The sequence below is a fragment of the Symsagittifera roscoffensis genome, unplaced genomic scaffold (genome assembly GCF_963678635.1).
Source record: "Symsagittifera roscoffensis unplaced genomic scaffold, txSymRosc1.1 SCAFFOLD_25, whole genome shotgun sequence".
In the NCBI taxonomy this organism is placed as follows: domain Eukaryota; kingdom Metazoa; phylum Xenacoelomorpha; order Acoela; family Convolutidae; genus Symsagittifera; species Symsagittifera roscoffensis.
This window is the reverse complement of record NW_026971149.1, coordinates 164,919-178,402: the sequence shown is the minus strand read 5'-3', so window position 1 is coordinate 178,402 and position 13,484 is coordinate 164,919. Positions and strand designations below refer to the sequence as shown.

The following is a 13,484-nucleotide window of genomic DNA, read 5'->3' as shown; positions in this document are numbered from 1 at the left end:
GAGGCAACGCTAGAACAGTCCTTAAGGCTTTTTTCATTCAACTGAAAGAAAAACAAGAACTCGCATTCTAGCGCGAAACCCAAAATCCACATGCTGATACAGATCGAGTTTGTTTAAGTATCCCGGCAGAAACAAGAAGTTAAGTGGCGAAAAGTAGTTTGAGTGTAAGAAACTCATCACTTTTCCTAAGCGATAGCACAAAACAAGGCTGACTGAATTAGGAGGGGAACGAACAGGATGAAATATTTACTTCTGGATACATGATGATAACATAGGTTTAGAATGAGTGTTTATTGTGTGTGTTAGATGTCTGACTACTGTGGACTTGGTGTCTCTGGGAGTGGGCAGTTGTGTGGGCACTGGGATGTATGTGGTGGCTGGAATGGTGGCCAGACAGATGGCAGGTCCAGGAGTCATTTTCTCATTCCTCATTGCAGCCATAGCCTCACTCCTCTCAGGTACACACACAGAAACACACACACACACACACACACACACACACACACACACACACACACACACACATACACACACACACACGCACAATCGAACATAAAACAACAAAGATAAACTAATTATACAAATAATGAATTGTTTTGACGTAGATGAAACACACAAGTTTCAATAAAAAGGAATCTTTATTTAAAATATAGAATGATTGTTTGATATATCAGGAATCATTTTTCAATCTTTGACATTTTTGTCTTCCTCTCCCTGGTCGAGGTGCTCGCTTTAAGTTTCGACTTTCAAAGTCGCGCACATGTCTGTGCTCGACCGAAAAAGAATAGAGGTTAGGGTGCAGCACGGTCGAAACATATCTTCCTCGGGTCGAACACATTTTTTCGGTAGAAAACGATCGAAACACAAAAGGAGCACCTTGACCCCGGTCAGAATATGGTGACAACAGTGTAATATCAAAGGTTGCATTTGTTCTTTGTTAGGCATCTGCTATGCTGAGTTCGGAGTGCGTGCTCCCAAGACGACTGGCAGTGCCTACATGTACAGCTACATCACAGTCGGCGAGTTCTTCGCCTTCGTCATTGGCTGGAACCTCATCTTAGAGTACATGATAGGCACTGCAGCTGGGGCCAGTGCTCTGAGCAGCTGCTTCGACTCTCTCTCTCACCACGCAATCAGTAGCTTCATGCAGAGTCTGGGTGCAGGCACGCAGCAGGGTAAGAATTGTTCCATTTCATCTTCCAGTCGCTTAGTTTCACTTTTAATTCAAAACTCGAGGAGCTCAACTCCAATGCCCAAAACATAGCAAAACTTGGGAAAAACCAAAAAGGAAAAGAAAAACATAAAAGGACGATAAAAAATGTTTCTTCGTGTTTCTTTTGCAATGACTACTGTGCAACCAAGCGTTATCCCGTTATAAGTAATCTTAACTTCAACTAGCTTCACCATTAAACCAACACAAATACTTTTGACAAATCTTTTCCAAAAACTGGAAAAGACATAAATCCCCAACATCAGGGACTTCCCATTAACATCTACTACATCTAGAAAATCTCTCTCTCTCTCTCCCTCTCTCTCTTTCTCTCTGTGTATGTGTATGTGTAGTGCATTTTATGTGGTGTGTGTGTTGCTAGGCCGTGGCTTCCCGGACCTGGTGGCGTTTGTGATTGTGATTGCGATGACCATCCTCCTCGCAGCAGGTGTGAAGTCCTCCATCTGGTTCAACAACGCCCTCAATCTAGTCAACTTGGCCGCCTGGGTGTTCGTCGTCATCTGTGGTCTGTTCTATGTCGAGCCAGAGATCTGGAAGGAGGAGGGGGTGCTGCCTTATGGCGCATCTGGGGTAGGCATTATCCTCACTGTCTGTTTATGATGGGGAAAAACAAAATGCAATAGAACCAACACATTTCTCAACAAATTTGAGGCAGTTTTTTTCAAAGATAAACAAAAAGCGAAGTTTTCCGAATATTTGAACTAGCTCAACTTATTCTGTAGCTGAAATTTTATTTTTTTTCTTCTCATTTTCAGAACCTTCTTATACTTCAAATTGTTTTCTGGCCAGGTGAAGAGTTTTGGGTGCCTGTTTGTTGTGTGTAGGTGTTTGCTGGTGCGGCCACCTGTTTCTATGCGTTCATTGGGTTCGACATCATAGCCACTACGGGGGAGGAGAGCCGGAACCCCTCCCGGAGTATCCCCCTGGCCATAGTCCTCACCCTCGTCATCTGCTTCGTCGCCTATGAGAGCTGCTCACTCATTATCACTCTCATGGTAAGAAAAGTGGATTTAAAAAAGAATGAAACAACAAATCAGATAAATATTATCAGTCAGAACAAGCTAATTACTTTTTTCCGGAATAAATTTTTACTCACAAGCTACTTTGCAGCAACATGTTTACCTCTATTTCAGCTGAATTAACCTTAAACAGCTACTAACTGTTGAAATTGTAAATACAGTGCAAAAGCACAGGAAAAATGGGAGAATTCGCAATTAATTTTTCAAGGACTACTGCCGCTCCCAAAACGTGTGATATATTACAAAAGGTGGCTGCACAACTGATATAACTCAGCTGAGAGAAAAGAAAATCGTAGCCTGCCCGCACTGACAGAAATGGTTTCCTGTCGATTTAAATTGATTTTAAATCGGTTTTAAATCGATCCAAATCGTTTAACCATGTACATTTTACGAACTTAAATGGATTTTAAATCGATTTAAATCAATCTTTTTGAAAACTTTAAATCAATTTAAGTCTTTAAAAAATTGATTTAAATCGATTTCGATGGATTTTCCGACACACTAAAATCGTTTTTTTTTGCTAACACGGCGAAAAAACATACCCTTTAAAAAACTTATATGTTAAAGAATTCAAAAAACTGATCCACATAAATCAGGTTTTAAAATCGATCTAAATTTAATCAACGTACTTTTTTCATACTAAAATCGTTTTAAATTTATTCAACGTACTTTTTTCATACTAAAATCGATCCTAATCCATTTTTGTCGGTGCGGGTGATTTTCGGGCGTTCAAGTATAAACCAGAAATGCTAATCAATAGCAACTTTTGAAGAAGTTATATCTTCCGATTTTATAAACCAAGATAACGTTACATAAACGCTATTCTACTTGAGTTTGGCTTGAAAATACTTAAAAATCCCATTTTTTCCGATTTTTTAAATTTAGATTGCATTGTAAAAGCAAAAAAAATAATAGATGAATTGCTTTGCGTTGCCTAAAAAGTCGTTTCCGAAAACTTAAATCCTTGCGAAGAAGCAATTCATTTTTTGAAGACTTGAGATGATCTGTTACAGTTTTCGTAATTTTGCTACTTTGGTCTTTAAATAGCAGTTTATCAAATCTCAGCTTTTTTTCGATTCAAACTCTAACAGGGCTGTGAACCTTTTGGCTCTATGTCGGAAAAATTCTTTGGCGGTCATTCCTTGCATGGACGATTGATCATAGGACCATGTACTTTTGACACTTGACACATAAGCTATAAAGGAATTGAAAAAACTATATGGTAATCAGCTCAGAAATAAGTTGAAAATCGGGTAAATAGGATAACGGGTATAGCTAGGGTACAACAATGGGTTCAAACTTAGAGGGTTGGGCGGAGGGAAAAGAAAAAGCAACACCTTGAATGTATTCATTATTTTTGCCGGGTTCAAATCGACTCTAGCTCAATTTTGAAAAATCAAGAAAACTAATTAACTTGGAAAAATTTTATTGCTTAGATATGAATAAATATGAAAATTAAAAAGAAAAGAAAACTCTGGTTATAATTTATTATTATAACTACATCCTTTCAAAAACCCAATAATATCGTTGGGTTGATATGACTTAATCATAGTGATCAAGTGTTTAATATAAGCATACCCTTCAAAAATCAGTAACTCAGAATTTTTGTTTGTAAGTATGATTTCCATCGATAGATAGTGAATTTCGTTTCTTTTGAGTGTTGTCAAGTGTTTGGAAGTGAAACAGATTAAACAACCTGTCTCTTTTTTTGCGTGGATTAAAAAAAGAGTCCATTTTCTAAAATTGCGTTATTTTTAATGTTTCAAATATTATTGCTTTTATTGAGTGGCCGCTGCTGTTATCTAGGTTGTTCTAATTTCTCTACTATACTACCTATTGTTATCCGGATTAGTTGGAATCAAAATGTGTTTAATACGAGATAAATTTACTTACCAGTTTCTGCAACAATTATCACTTCGATCAATGGGACTGTTTTTTGGACAATTTTTTGGACTATTTTTGGGACTGTTTTGTATGGGACTGTTTTTTTGTACTTTGCTATGTTTTTTCGGACTGTTTTGTATTGGACTGTTTTGCATGGGACTGTTTTGTACAGACACGATTGTAATACATCACCCAACAATTGCGTTCAATTTAGTTGCAAGCAGGATGTAGAAATCAAACTTCTATCAGACTTTGATTGAACTCTAACTCTTGAATAATTCCCTGAATCTAGTTCTCTTATGCAGTATGCAGATCAACAATCTTCAGTTTAAACAATCAAATTAATAAAATCTTGAAAACGAAAATTCATTAGACAAACGCGAAGACAATTAGTCGGTTACAGATAGTCGAAAGCGGTTGTGTTTGAAAAAAACTCACTTACAAAACCGGAATTTTTTTAAAACTCTACTATGTTTTTCTATTGTTCTTTGCAGAGTAAATTTTTTTAAAAAAATTTGAATGCCAAAGAAGCGCTAAATGAAGCGGTAAAATTCTTTTTTTTATTAAAGCGAAGTTCTCACTACTTAGAGGATAAGTTTTTTCCTTTAATAAGACCATGCCTTGCGAGCACGAAATCAGATTAAAACTCAAAAATCTGATTTTTTTCAACAAAGGAATTTTTTTTTAATTTTCATTCAAATTACAACTAAAAGGGCTTTAATGTGATATATGACTCGACCCATTCCGATGATTATTTGTGGTAAATTATTCTGATTGAAAACAAAATAAGTATGCTCGCTCACCTTATTCGCTCAAAGTTAGACCAAAAATCAAAAACTGCAAACCGGTTATTCTCCTCAAAGCGAGAACATGTTTTGGAAAATCATAGTTTCGCTCAAATGTCGACTGATATTTTTTCGACCCATTCCGAATTATATTTTGCGTACCTAATTTTGCATGAAAAAAAACTAAAACACTTCCGAAGACAAAGGTTCTCACCATTTCCAATAATCAGGAGCTTGCCCACATCTAAGAAAAAGAAAATAAATCAGTTAAAATGGATTTTTATGGTTTAAAATATTTAAAATATAATAGATTCCCATCAGACAATAAAATGTCAAAAAAATGAGAGCAATCCTTTGTTTTTGTTAAATTTAAAAATGGATTTTAAAATGGATTTTCAGGTTTACTTTTGTCTCGCGTCGTCCAAATGTTGCAAAAAGTTCTGAATTTATCAACTGATTAATGCAGATATTCTGCGAAACGATCATACGGCTTACTCGATTCCTAAACCTAAGCTTTTTCAAATTTCAAAATGTTTACCCTTTGCCACCATATCCCTCCAAGGCTTGCCCTTTTGTATTTTACCTTGCCCCTCCCCACAAGAACCAACAACCCCCTCCCCTACTCCTTCCTTATAGTTCATGCCCCTCCCCCAACGTTTTGGCAGATTTTTTGGCCAATTTTTTTGAAAATACTGGTCAAAAATGATCAAAATATTGATTCAAACTTTTTTAAAAAATTTTGGCTAGAAAAAATGCAATTTTCGGCGCTAGATCCCTTTCAAAGTTAGTGTATTCACGCATATTTACATAAATGCATACACAATTACAAACTGATCCAACTGCACAAACAAACATGATTTTTTAATTACTAAAAAAGTCAAAAATGCCAATTAATAAAAAGATCGAAAGTTTGGCAAAGAAACTGCAGTTTTTCAGCGAACTTCCTTTCGAAATTAGTATCTACTATATTTACAAATATACATGCATACAAACAAACGTTGTCCACACTCCTTTTTCCCAGACTTTTTCCTAAAAAGGTTAAAAAAGTTGAAGTTGTGCATTGCGTGTTGTGTGTGTGTGGGTTGCAGGTGCCCTACCAGGACATAGACCCGGAGAGTGCCCTCACCACCAGCTTCGTCATGAGGGGGGCCAATGCGGCCAAGTACTTCGTGGCATTCGGGGCCATCTCCTCCCTCACAGCCTCCCTCCTGGGCAGTCAGTTCCCCATGGCCAGAATCATCTATGCCATGTCCCACGACGGTCTCCTATTCAGGCATGTTCACAGCAGACTCTTTAGTTATAGTATAGTTATTCACTTGTCAGAGATCGATACGCATTGTGGCTGTTTTTTGGATGGCTTATCTAGCCCCAAACTTCAGTTAATTGAAATATTTGAGAATTCAGATGCAAATTCAGATGCATGTATTTACTTATTTTTTTAAATCAATATCCCCGTTACCCACAAAATAAGTTTTTCTTTTTTCAGTTCAATAATACTGTACATTAGTTTCATCTAAAATCAGTTGTGAAACTTGTGAGATTAAAATGCTAAAATGCTTCAGAGATTTTCAGACATTGATGGGCTTTCCCGTATTATTTGATCCGTGTAGTGGAATATAAAGAAAAAAATGTTGTTCCCCGTGGTGGATCGTTTGTGGAACCTGATCTAAACTACATTTTATGATTGGATAAATTAGATATTTTACCACTGTAAAGTATTTAATATTAACCAATCATGATCCATCTAACTAACAACCCACTTATTTGTAAGTGCTGGAATTACTTGTAATTTCAGCACCAGAGAGATTTGAATTTAACTTAGAAATTAGTTGACTCTCCAAGAAGACTTCAGCAACCGCAATAAACCAGTATACCCTAGATCTATTGAGCCTAGCAGAGACTAGTTAAACAACCTGAGACTAGATAGTATAAGAGTAAAATTAGGATTGGTATTAGACTAAGAAGTTGCACGAATCTATCCGGCCGAAAATAAGATAGCGTGACGAGCAGACGGTGTACCCTATCCGAAATTACTCTATGAGTTATACACTTCGGTCCTAACTCATCTGGTGCGACCATAAGTCTCGAACAAGACCTTAATAGCTTAGAATTAACCAAAAATAGATTAGAATTTAGACAAAACATTTTAAAAATGTTACACGACGATAATTTAATCGAAATGTCTCTACGACTCAATAGATCAAAGCCAATATTCCGAACGATAAGAGAACTACCCGGAATTGCAAGAAGACCTCGAACCAGAGACGACATACGACAAAGTAGAAACTTACCATATAGTTATATGATAGTTCGGCAAAAGCCAACACAAACTTTTGTATTTAGAGTACTACTAGCAATGAATTTAGATTTTCATTTGCAAACATAAAATCTTGAAGTCAATCTTCAAAATCATTTCAGGCGCTAAACCAAATTATTAAAATACAATAACGATTGATAAGGAGATCTCAGATCGTTTTCCTAAATTCTGCAGTAATATACAAAACATGTTTGAAAAATATTTATTGAAAAATCAAAGTAAAAATTAGTAGCATGACAATAAATGGTTAGTAATTATAAACCATCCTGTTGTTCCAGCTTCATCACCTAAACATAACAGCATTCATAAGCTCACTTATATCATAAAATCACTAAATCTTTTCTCTACACAAAATTAAATCATTTTAAACTTAAATTCACTTAAATTTAAAATCAGATCATCAAGGCTCATCCTTGGATCTTAAATCATTTTCTATTTAATTAAATTTAAAATTTGATCATCAAGGCCTCTCCTTGGATCAAAAAGAACAATTTTGTTCTCCCCCACCCACTTAGCTAGTGTCTAACGACCTCAAACGTCGATTCACTATCCAACCCTTTCTAAAAACCCAGGACTAACAGAAATTTTTGAACAAAACTAATCATTCAAATTAGGATAAACAGTGAAGAACTTCGGTTATTCATCCTTCACTTGATCCCCCCTCTTACCAGACCCAGGATAAATCTTAGACTTAGTAAGTTTAAAATAGTATCTAACGAACTACTCGCGTTCTAATTATACCTGAACCTTGTGGTTCGATTTACTATTCTCCAACCCTGAACACAATCACTACCCTTAAGTAAGATTAAGTAAGTTAACACCTTAGCTTATACTAGCCACGAGAAAGTATAAAATCATTCTTCGGAATCGATATACTTTTCTCCCCAACCCTGAACAAATAGACCCAGGTTAGGCTAACCAAAAAATCGTAAGGACTAACAGTCTAAGAAAATAGAAATCATTAACAACCTTTTGCATCCGTCATCCTAAACCTTATGTCATTTAAAAACCTAGGAAATAAACAAAGAATCGTTTTACACAATTGTGAAATAGATAACAAAAAATACGATCTTGTAATCACACCACACACACAAACAGTTGGATATATCAGAACAAAACGACAAACACTAAAAAGAAAAATAATAACCAAACAAAGACAAATTACACGAAAAAGATTTTCCAAAAACCGCAACGCATTTTCAGAATCAGAAACCAGCAGTTTAGACGAACTTTATAAATTAAAAGAATCTATAGATAAAAATTGCCCCATTCACGATCAATTATATTTTTCCGACTCAGAAACAACTTCAAATTCATCAAAAAGAGGAAAAAGAAGAATAAAAAAGCAATATAAACACAAACCAGTACATTTATACAATTGGAATCAACCAATTAGACACATTGATAATTACATATTAACAGTCATCAAACGAAAAAATGAGCTCAACACACACCCCAGGTGAAGAAAGTCCAGATGATGATGATATCTTCCCCTTTATCGTAGATGCAACCACTGATAGAGGACAGCATATATTTTGCAAAAATTTACTCTTAAATTTGTTTGAACCCGGAATCAGTCCATGTAAAACAGAGTTCCCAGATGTAAAAATCAAAAGACAAATTATCGATCACTATTTGAAAGATATATGCAACTTAACACAACAATACGGAATCTACTCCATAGAATTCAGCTCACCAAACCAGAATCACAGCAAATATGTAATTCAAACAGACGACCTTGATTTAGAATTTTCAAAAGTATTCTCAGAATATATAAAAAGCATACAATATCATAACTCACAAAGAGCAAACTCCATATTCACCAATGAAGTTTTTGCAATAATATATAGTTATATCTCGATATTAGAAAACGAAATCCCAATCCCAAATGTCTCACCGACAGAAACATCTAAACACATAAGAGTACGACATGAAATCACACCACTCTCTAGTTTTCTAAAAATAATTAAAGAAAATTTCACGAAAGATGAAGTTTCACAACATACAAAACACGACTTACAAAAAATTTTGGCATGGTTCATAATAGATTATTTCACACATAATATTGATTTAATTTCACAAGCAAGAAAAAATTTTAGACCCCAAAACTCAAACGATGATACTGCCATCACAGAACAATCAGACTATGTTTGGGACCCCGAATGGTCTCATCCCGCATTCATAAACTTGAAAGGATAATAAAACACAAAAAAGTCGAAAGACAAACCCATACCACAAACAATTTGATTTTTGAAAAAAGGACACAACCAACAAAACATAAGAAAAACCACAACAAACCCAACATAAAACGTTGTCACATAACAGGACCTCTCACAAAAACCGCATGCAATCATACTCCCACTCCTGGCCTAACCCACCAGAAGAGGACGTCCTGAGCATGCTCTATAGCCGGCCTAACCCACCGCGCTACATCCACGCTTTGTGACACACACTCCTATTTTTAATAAGAGCTACTCAAGGGTGAGTAACTCTTCAAAATAACTGAACTAAAACAAAAAGCTTTTGTGAAAACAACTAACCAAAATCATAATTAAAAAACATTAAACTAATAAAAGTTTTATAAAATGTAAATTATATTATGCAATATATAGATCAGCATACAACACCAAAGACGAACATCCAAAGACAAAATGAACCCACTACACTCGAAAAAGAATGGCCAACCTCAATCAATATGCCGCCCACAATCACAACTCAAAGGATTTAGAGTACGACTTGACTTCGCAGAAAAGGACTTCATTGAACTAGACCAATGACCACCTCGATGTTCAAGTATACGTACAGATCCGAGTAACCAGGCATCCCCTCCACGCACAATCTCCACGCCATTCCCAGACAAGATCAAACACAAAGAAGTTCTCATCAATGAAACAGAAAAACCTGACATAGCCAACCATTCTGAAATCAGATTTGAGCTTGTTGCGAAAACCCAGTCGTTGTCATGAGAAGACACAACGATCGAACCTGGAACTTCTCTAACAAGAGAACCCAGAAGAAATATGATGTTCGCCAAACACCAACGTCCATCATCCATCCTTTGAATTACAGAAAGACTATTCTAAAAAACTCTGCAAAACCCGGATGGGTGGAACCTGATCTAAACTACATTTTATGATTGGATAAATTAGATATTTTACCACTGTAAAGTATTTAATATTAACCAATCATGATCCATCTAACTAACAACCCACTTATTTGTAAGTGCTGGAATTACTTGTAATTTCAGCACCAGAGAGATTTGAATTTAACTTAGAAACTAGTTGAACTCTCCCGAGTACTTCAGCAGCCGCAATAAACCAGTATACCCTAGATCTATTGAGCCTAGCAGAGACTAGTTAAACAACCTGAGACTAGATAGTATAAGAGTAAGATTAGGATTGGTATTAGACTAAGAAGTTGCACGAATCTATCCGGCCGAAAATAAGATAGCGTGACGAGCAGACGGTGTACCCTATCCGAAATTACTCTATGAGTTATACACTTCGGTCCTAACTCATTTGTATCGCCTTGTAACGAATGTCCCCTTGAGTTAGTTAAGCAATAGGCTATGAAAGGAGATGGACTAGCATATGGTTAAGTATAATATGTAGTGTTGTGTGTTGTTTAGTTACTTTGACAGTGTGAGTGGCTTCACTAACACGCCCATAGTGGCCACTCTGGTAAGTGGACTGTGTGCTGCCCTTCTGGCCCTGCTGCTCCCCCTGCAGGCACTGGTGGAGATGATGAGCATAGGCACCCTCCTCGCATACACTCTCGTCTCCATCTCTGTACTCTTGCTCAGGTCAGCATGCACAACATAGACACCACACACTATGCTGATGTGATATGTAATAACACGCCTGGGATAACACGCCCTCTCCCGACTAGCTAACATGCCCACCCGAAAAGTTCACATCTTATTTTCATCACGGTATTTTATCACTTTCTCCGGCTCTTTTTCCGTCGCCCCCCCCCCAATATATTAGTGTAACGAGTAGTTTTACGAGGTTGAGTATGAAGACCAAATATGTTTGCCGTGGCCTTATTAGTCTGTATGTAAATTTTCATAAGAATCGGACAATGTGGTCAACAAATTTACATGTACAAATTTGCAGGTGGGGGGGGGAGGAAAAAAAGCCCTTTCTCCAGTATCATAATACGGTTTCAGGTTGATGTGATGTAACACAATTGATCATTTAAGAATCTTTATTTCTCAAGCGCAGGTGAACTCAAGCTTGAACTCGCGTTTTATGTTTTCAACTGTAAATTTCAGATATGAGCCGAAGAACATGTTCCAAGAAGACACATCCCAGTTAGAACAGCAGAATGGCAAACTACCCTGTTCCCAGGGCTACGGAGCCCTAACAGGCCAAAAAACCCCACTTGGACAAGAGCAGAACAACTTCGGGGCAGCTGCAGGATACCACAACAGCGATTTTCGGGGATCCCAGGAGCACCTTGTGGATCCCGGGGGAGACTACGAGAAACAAGGACTGGTGGGTGACTTTGCAGACGATGGGGGACTCCTGCCGAGGCCTGTGGCCATGTGTTACGACTCGTTAGCCGCTATGATTGAGCCGAAGTGGATGGTGGCTCGGGTATATCTCGGGTTTCCCGACAACACTGCTGTGCCGACAGCCGAGAGCAGTTCCCGGGTGGCTAATCTGACCATGTTGATATCCGTGGACTTCCTGTTGCTCCATCTGGTCACTGTCTTTTCCCCCAGCTGGACTTGGTACTTCTCCATTCTCGCTCTCCTCTTCCTGGCCATCGGGTGAACATCTTTATCACTGCAATTGACACACGCTACAGCACTGCACTCTTAATGCTTATTAATAATAGCCATGTTTTTAAAAGTTCATTATTCGCTTTTTTGATTGGCAACTGAAAATGATTTTGAAACTGGCATCTTTAATTTAACTACTTATTGTTGGCAATATTATTTCGCCCAACGAACATGGACCAATTTAATTAACCAACGCATGCTCTTTTTGGCGTAAGAAATCATTTTTCCACTCAAAAGTTGTGTCAAAAAATCTAATTATCCTTAAAGCGCCGTTTTTAATCGAATAAATAAATCAATGCTGCCGAGATTGCCAATAATTTGGCATTAACGGTATAAAGTCTGGGAGTAATATAACAACTGCAACTATTCGTTGACTGTAAGTTATGTCACATTTGCCGGTTGCCATGAACTATGAAGCCATACATTTGTACAAAATGATCAGAGCTATCTATGGTCTAATATTTCCCTGTAATGTTTGTAGATTTGGTCTGCTGTTTCTAATCATGCGTGAGCCACAGAACAGCACCCGGCTGAGGTTCATGACCCCCTGGGTGCCCCTGCTTCCAGTCTGTGCAGTGTTCGCTAACATCTACCTCATGCTCAAACTATCCCCCCTCACCTGGGTCAGATTCGTCGTCTGGATGGCCATAGGTAACAAGTTACAACAAGCCCCCCCCCCCCACCCAAATAAGCAAAAAGGATTTGATCTAGAATGTTTTGAAAAAAAATACTGTTTCCCAGCGTTATTCGTATGATTTTTTTATCATTTGACTTATACTCAAATTAGTGAAGCGATTGTTATTGCGATATTCAGCGAAGCTTAATCAGATTCTGATGATATAATATAGTTCATTAAGTTGAGTTGTTTTTTGTTCACGCGTTTAGAGCAATTGCCGAATTTTGACTTCATTTCGCGTTGAGCATTGTCATACAGTGCTGATTTGGAATAATCACTCAATGTAAAATTTCAAATTTCTATCTCCTTAATCTTCATCGCGTAATAATTTTGATATCGTGAGTTAGGACCGAAGTGTATAACTCATAGAGTAATTTCGGATAGGGTACACCGTCTGCTCGTCACGCTATCTTATTTTCGGCCGGATAGATTCGTGCAACTTCTTAGTCTAATACCGATCCTAATCTTACTCTTATACTATCTAGTCTCAGGTTGTTTAACTAGTCTCTGCTAGGCTCAATAGATCTAGGGTATACTGGTTTATTGCGGCTGCTGAAGTACTCGGGAGAGTTCAACTAGTTTCTAAGTTAAATTCAAATCTCTCTGGTGCTGAAATTACAAGTAATTTCAGCACTTACAAATAAGTGGATTGTTAGTTAGATGGATCATGATTGGTTAATATTAAATACTTTACATTGGTAAAATATCTAATTTATCCAATCATAAAATGTAGTTTAGATCAGGTTCCACCCATCCGGGTTTTACAGAGTTTTTTAGAATAGTTTT

General features: G+C 37.2%; 1 protein-coding gene across 1 annotated transcript in view; it reads left to right on the top strand.

Moving 5' to 3' along the window:
• The window catches only part of LOC134856180 (solute carrier family 7 member 14-like), a gene marked incomplete at its 3' end in the record, with an annotated part of 55,153 nt that extends 42,480 nt beyond the window's left edge, over positions 1 to 12,673 (top strand). Inside the window, exons 3-10 of the mRNA XM_063872547.1 lie at positions 307 to 458; positions 942 to 1,175; positions 1,593 to 1,801; positions 2,056 to 2,226; positions 6,008 to 6,192; positions 10,865 to 11,038; positions 11,510 to 12,010; positions 12,504 to 12,673. Of these exons, the coding sequence (XP_063728617.1) occupies positions 307 to 458; positions 942 to 1,175; positions 1,593 to 1,801; positions 2,056 to 2,226; positions 6,008 to 6,192; positions 10,865 to 11,038; positions 11,510 to 12,010; positions 12,504 to 12,673 (1,796 nt within the window). The remainder of the gene's footprint in view (positions 1 to 306; positions 459 to 941; positions 1,176 to 1,592; positions 1,802 to 2,055; positions 2,227 to 6,007; positions 6,193 to 10,864; positions 11,039 to 11,509; positions 12,011 to 12,503) is intronic.
• Positions 12,674 to 13,484: the final 811 nt, after the last annotated feature.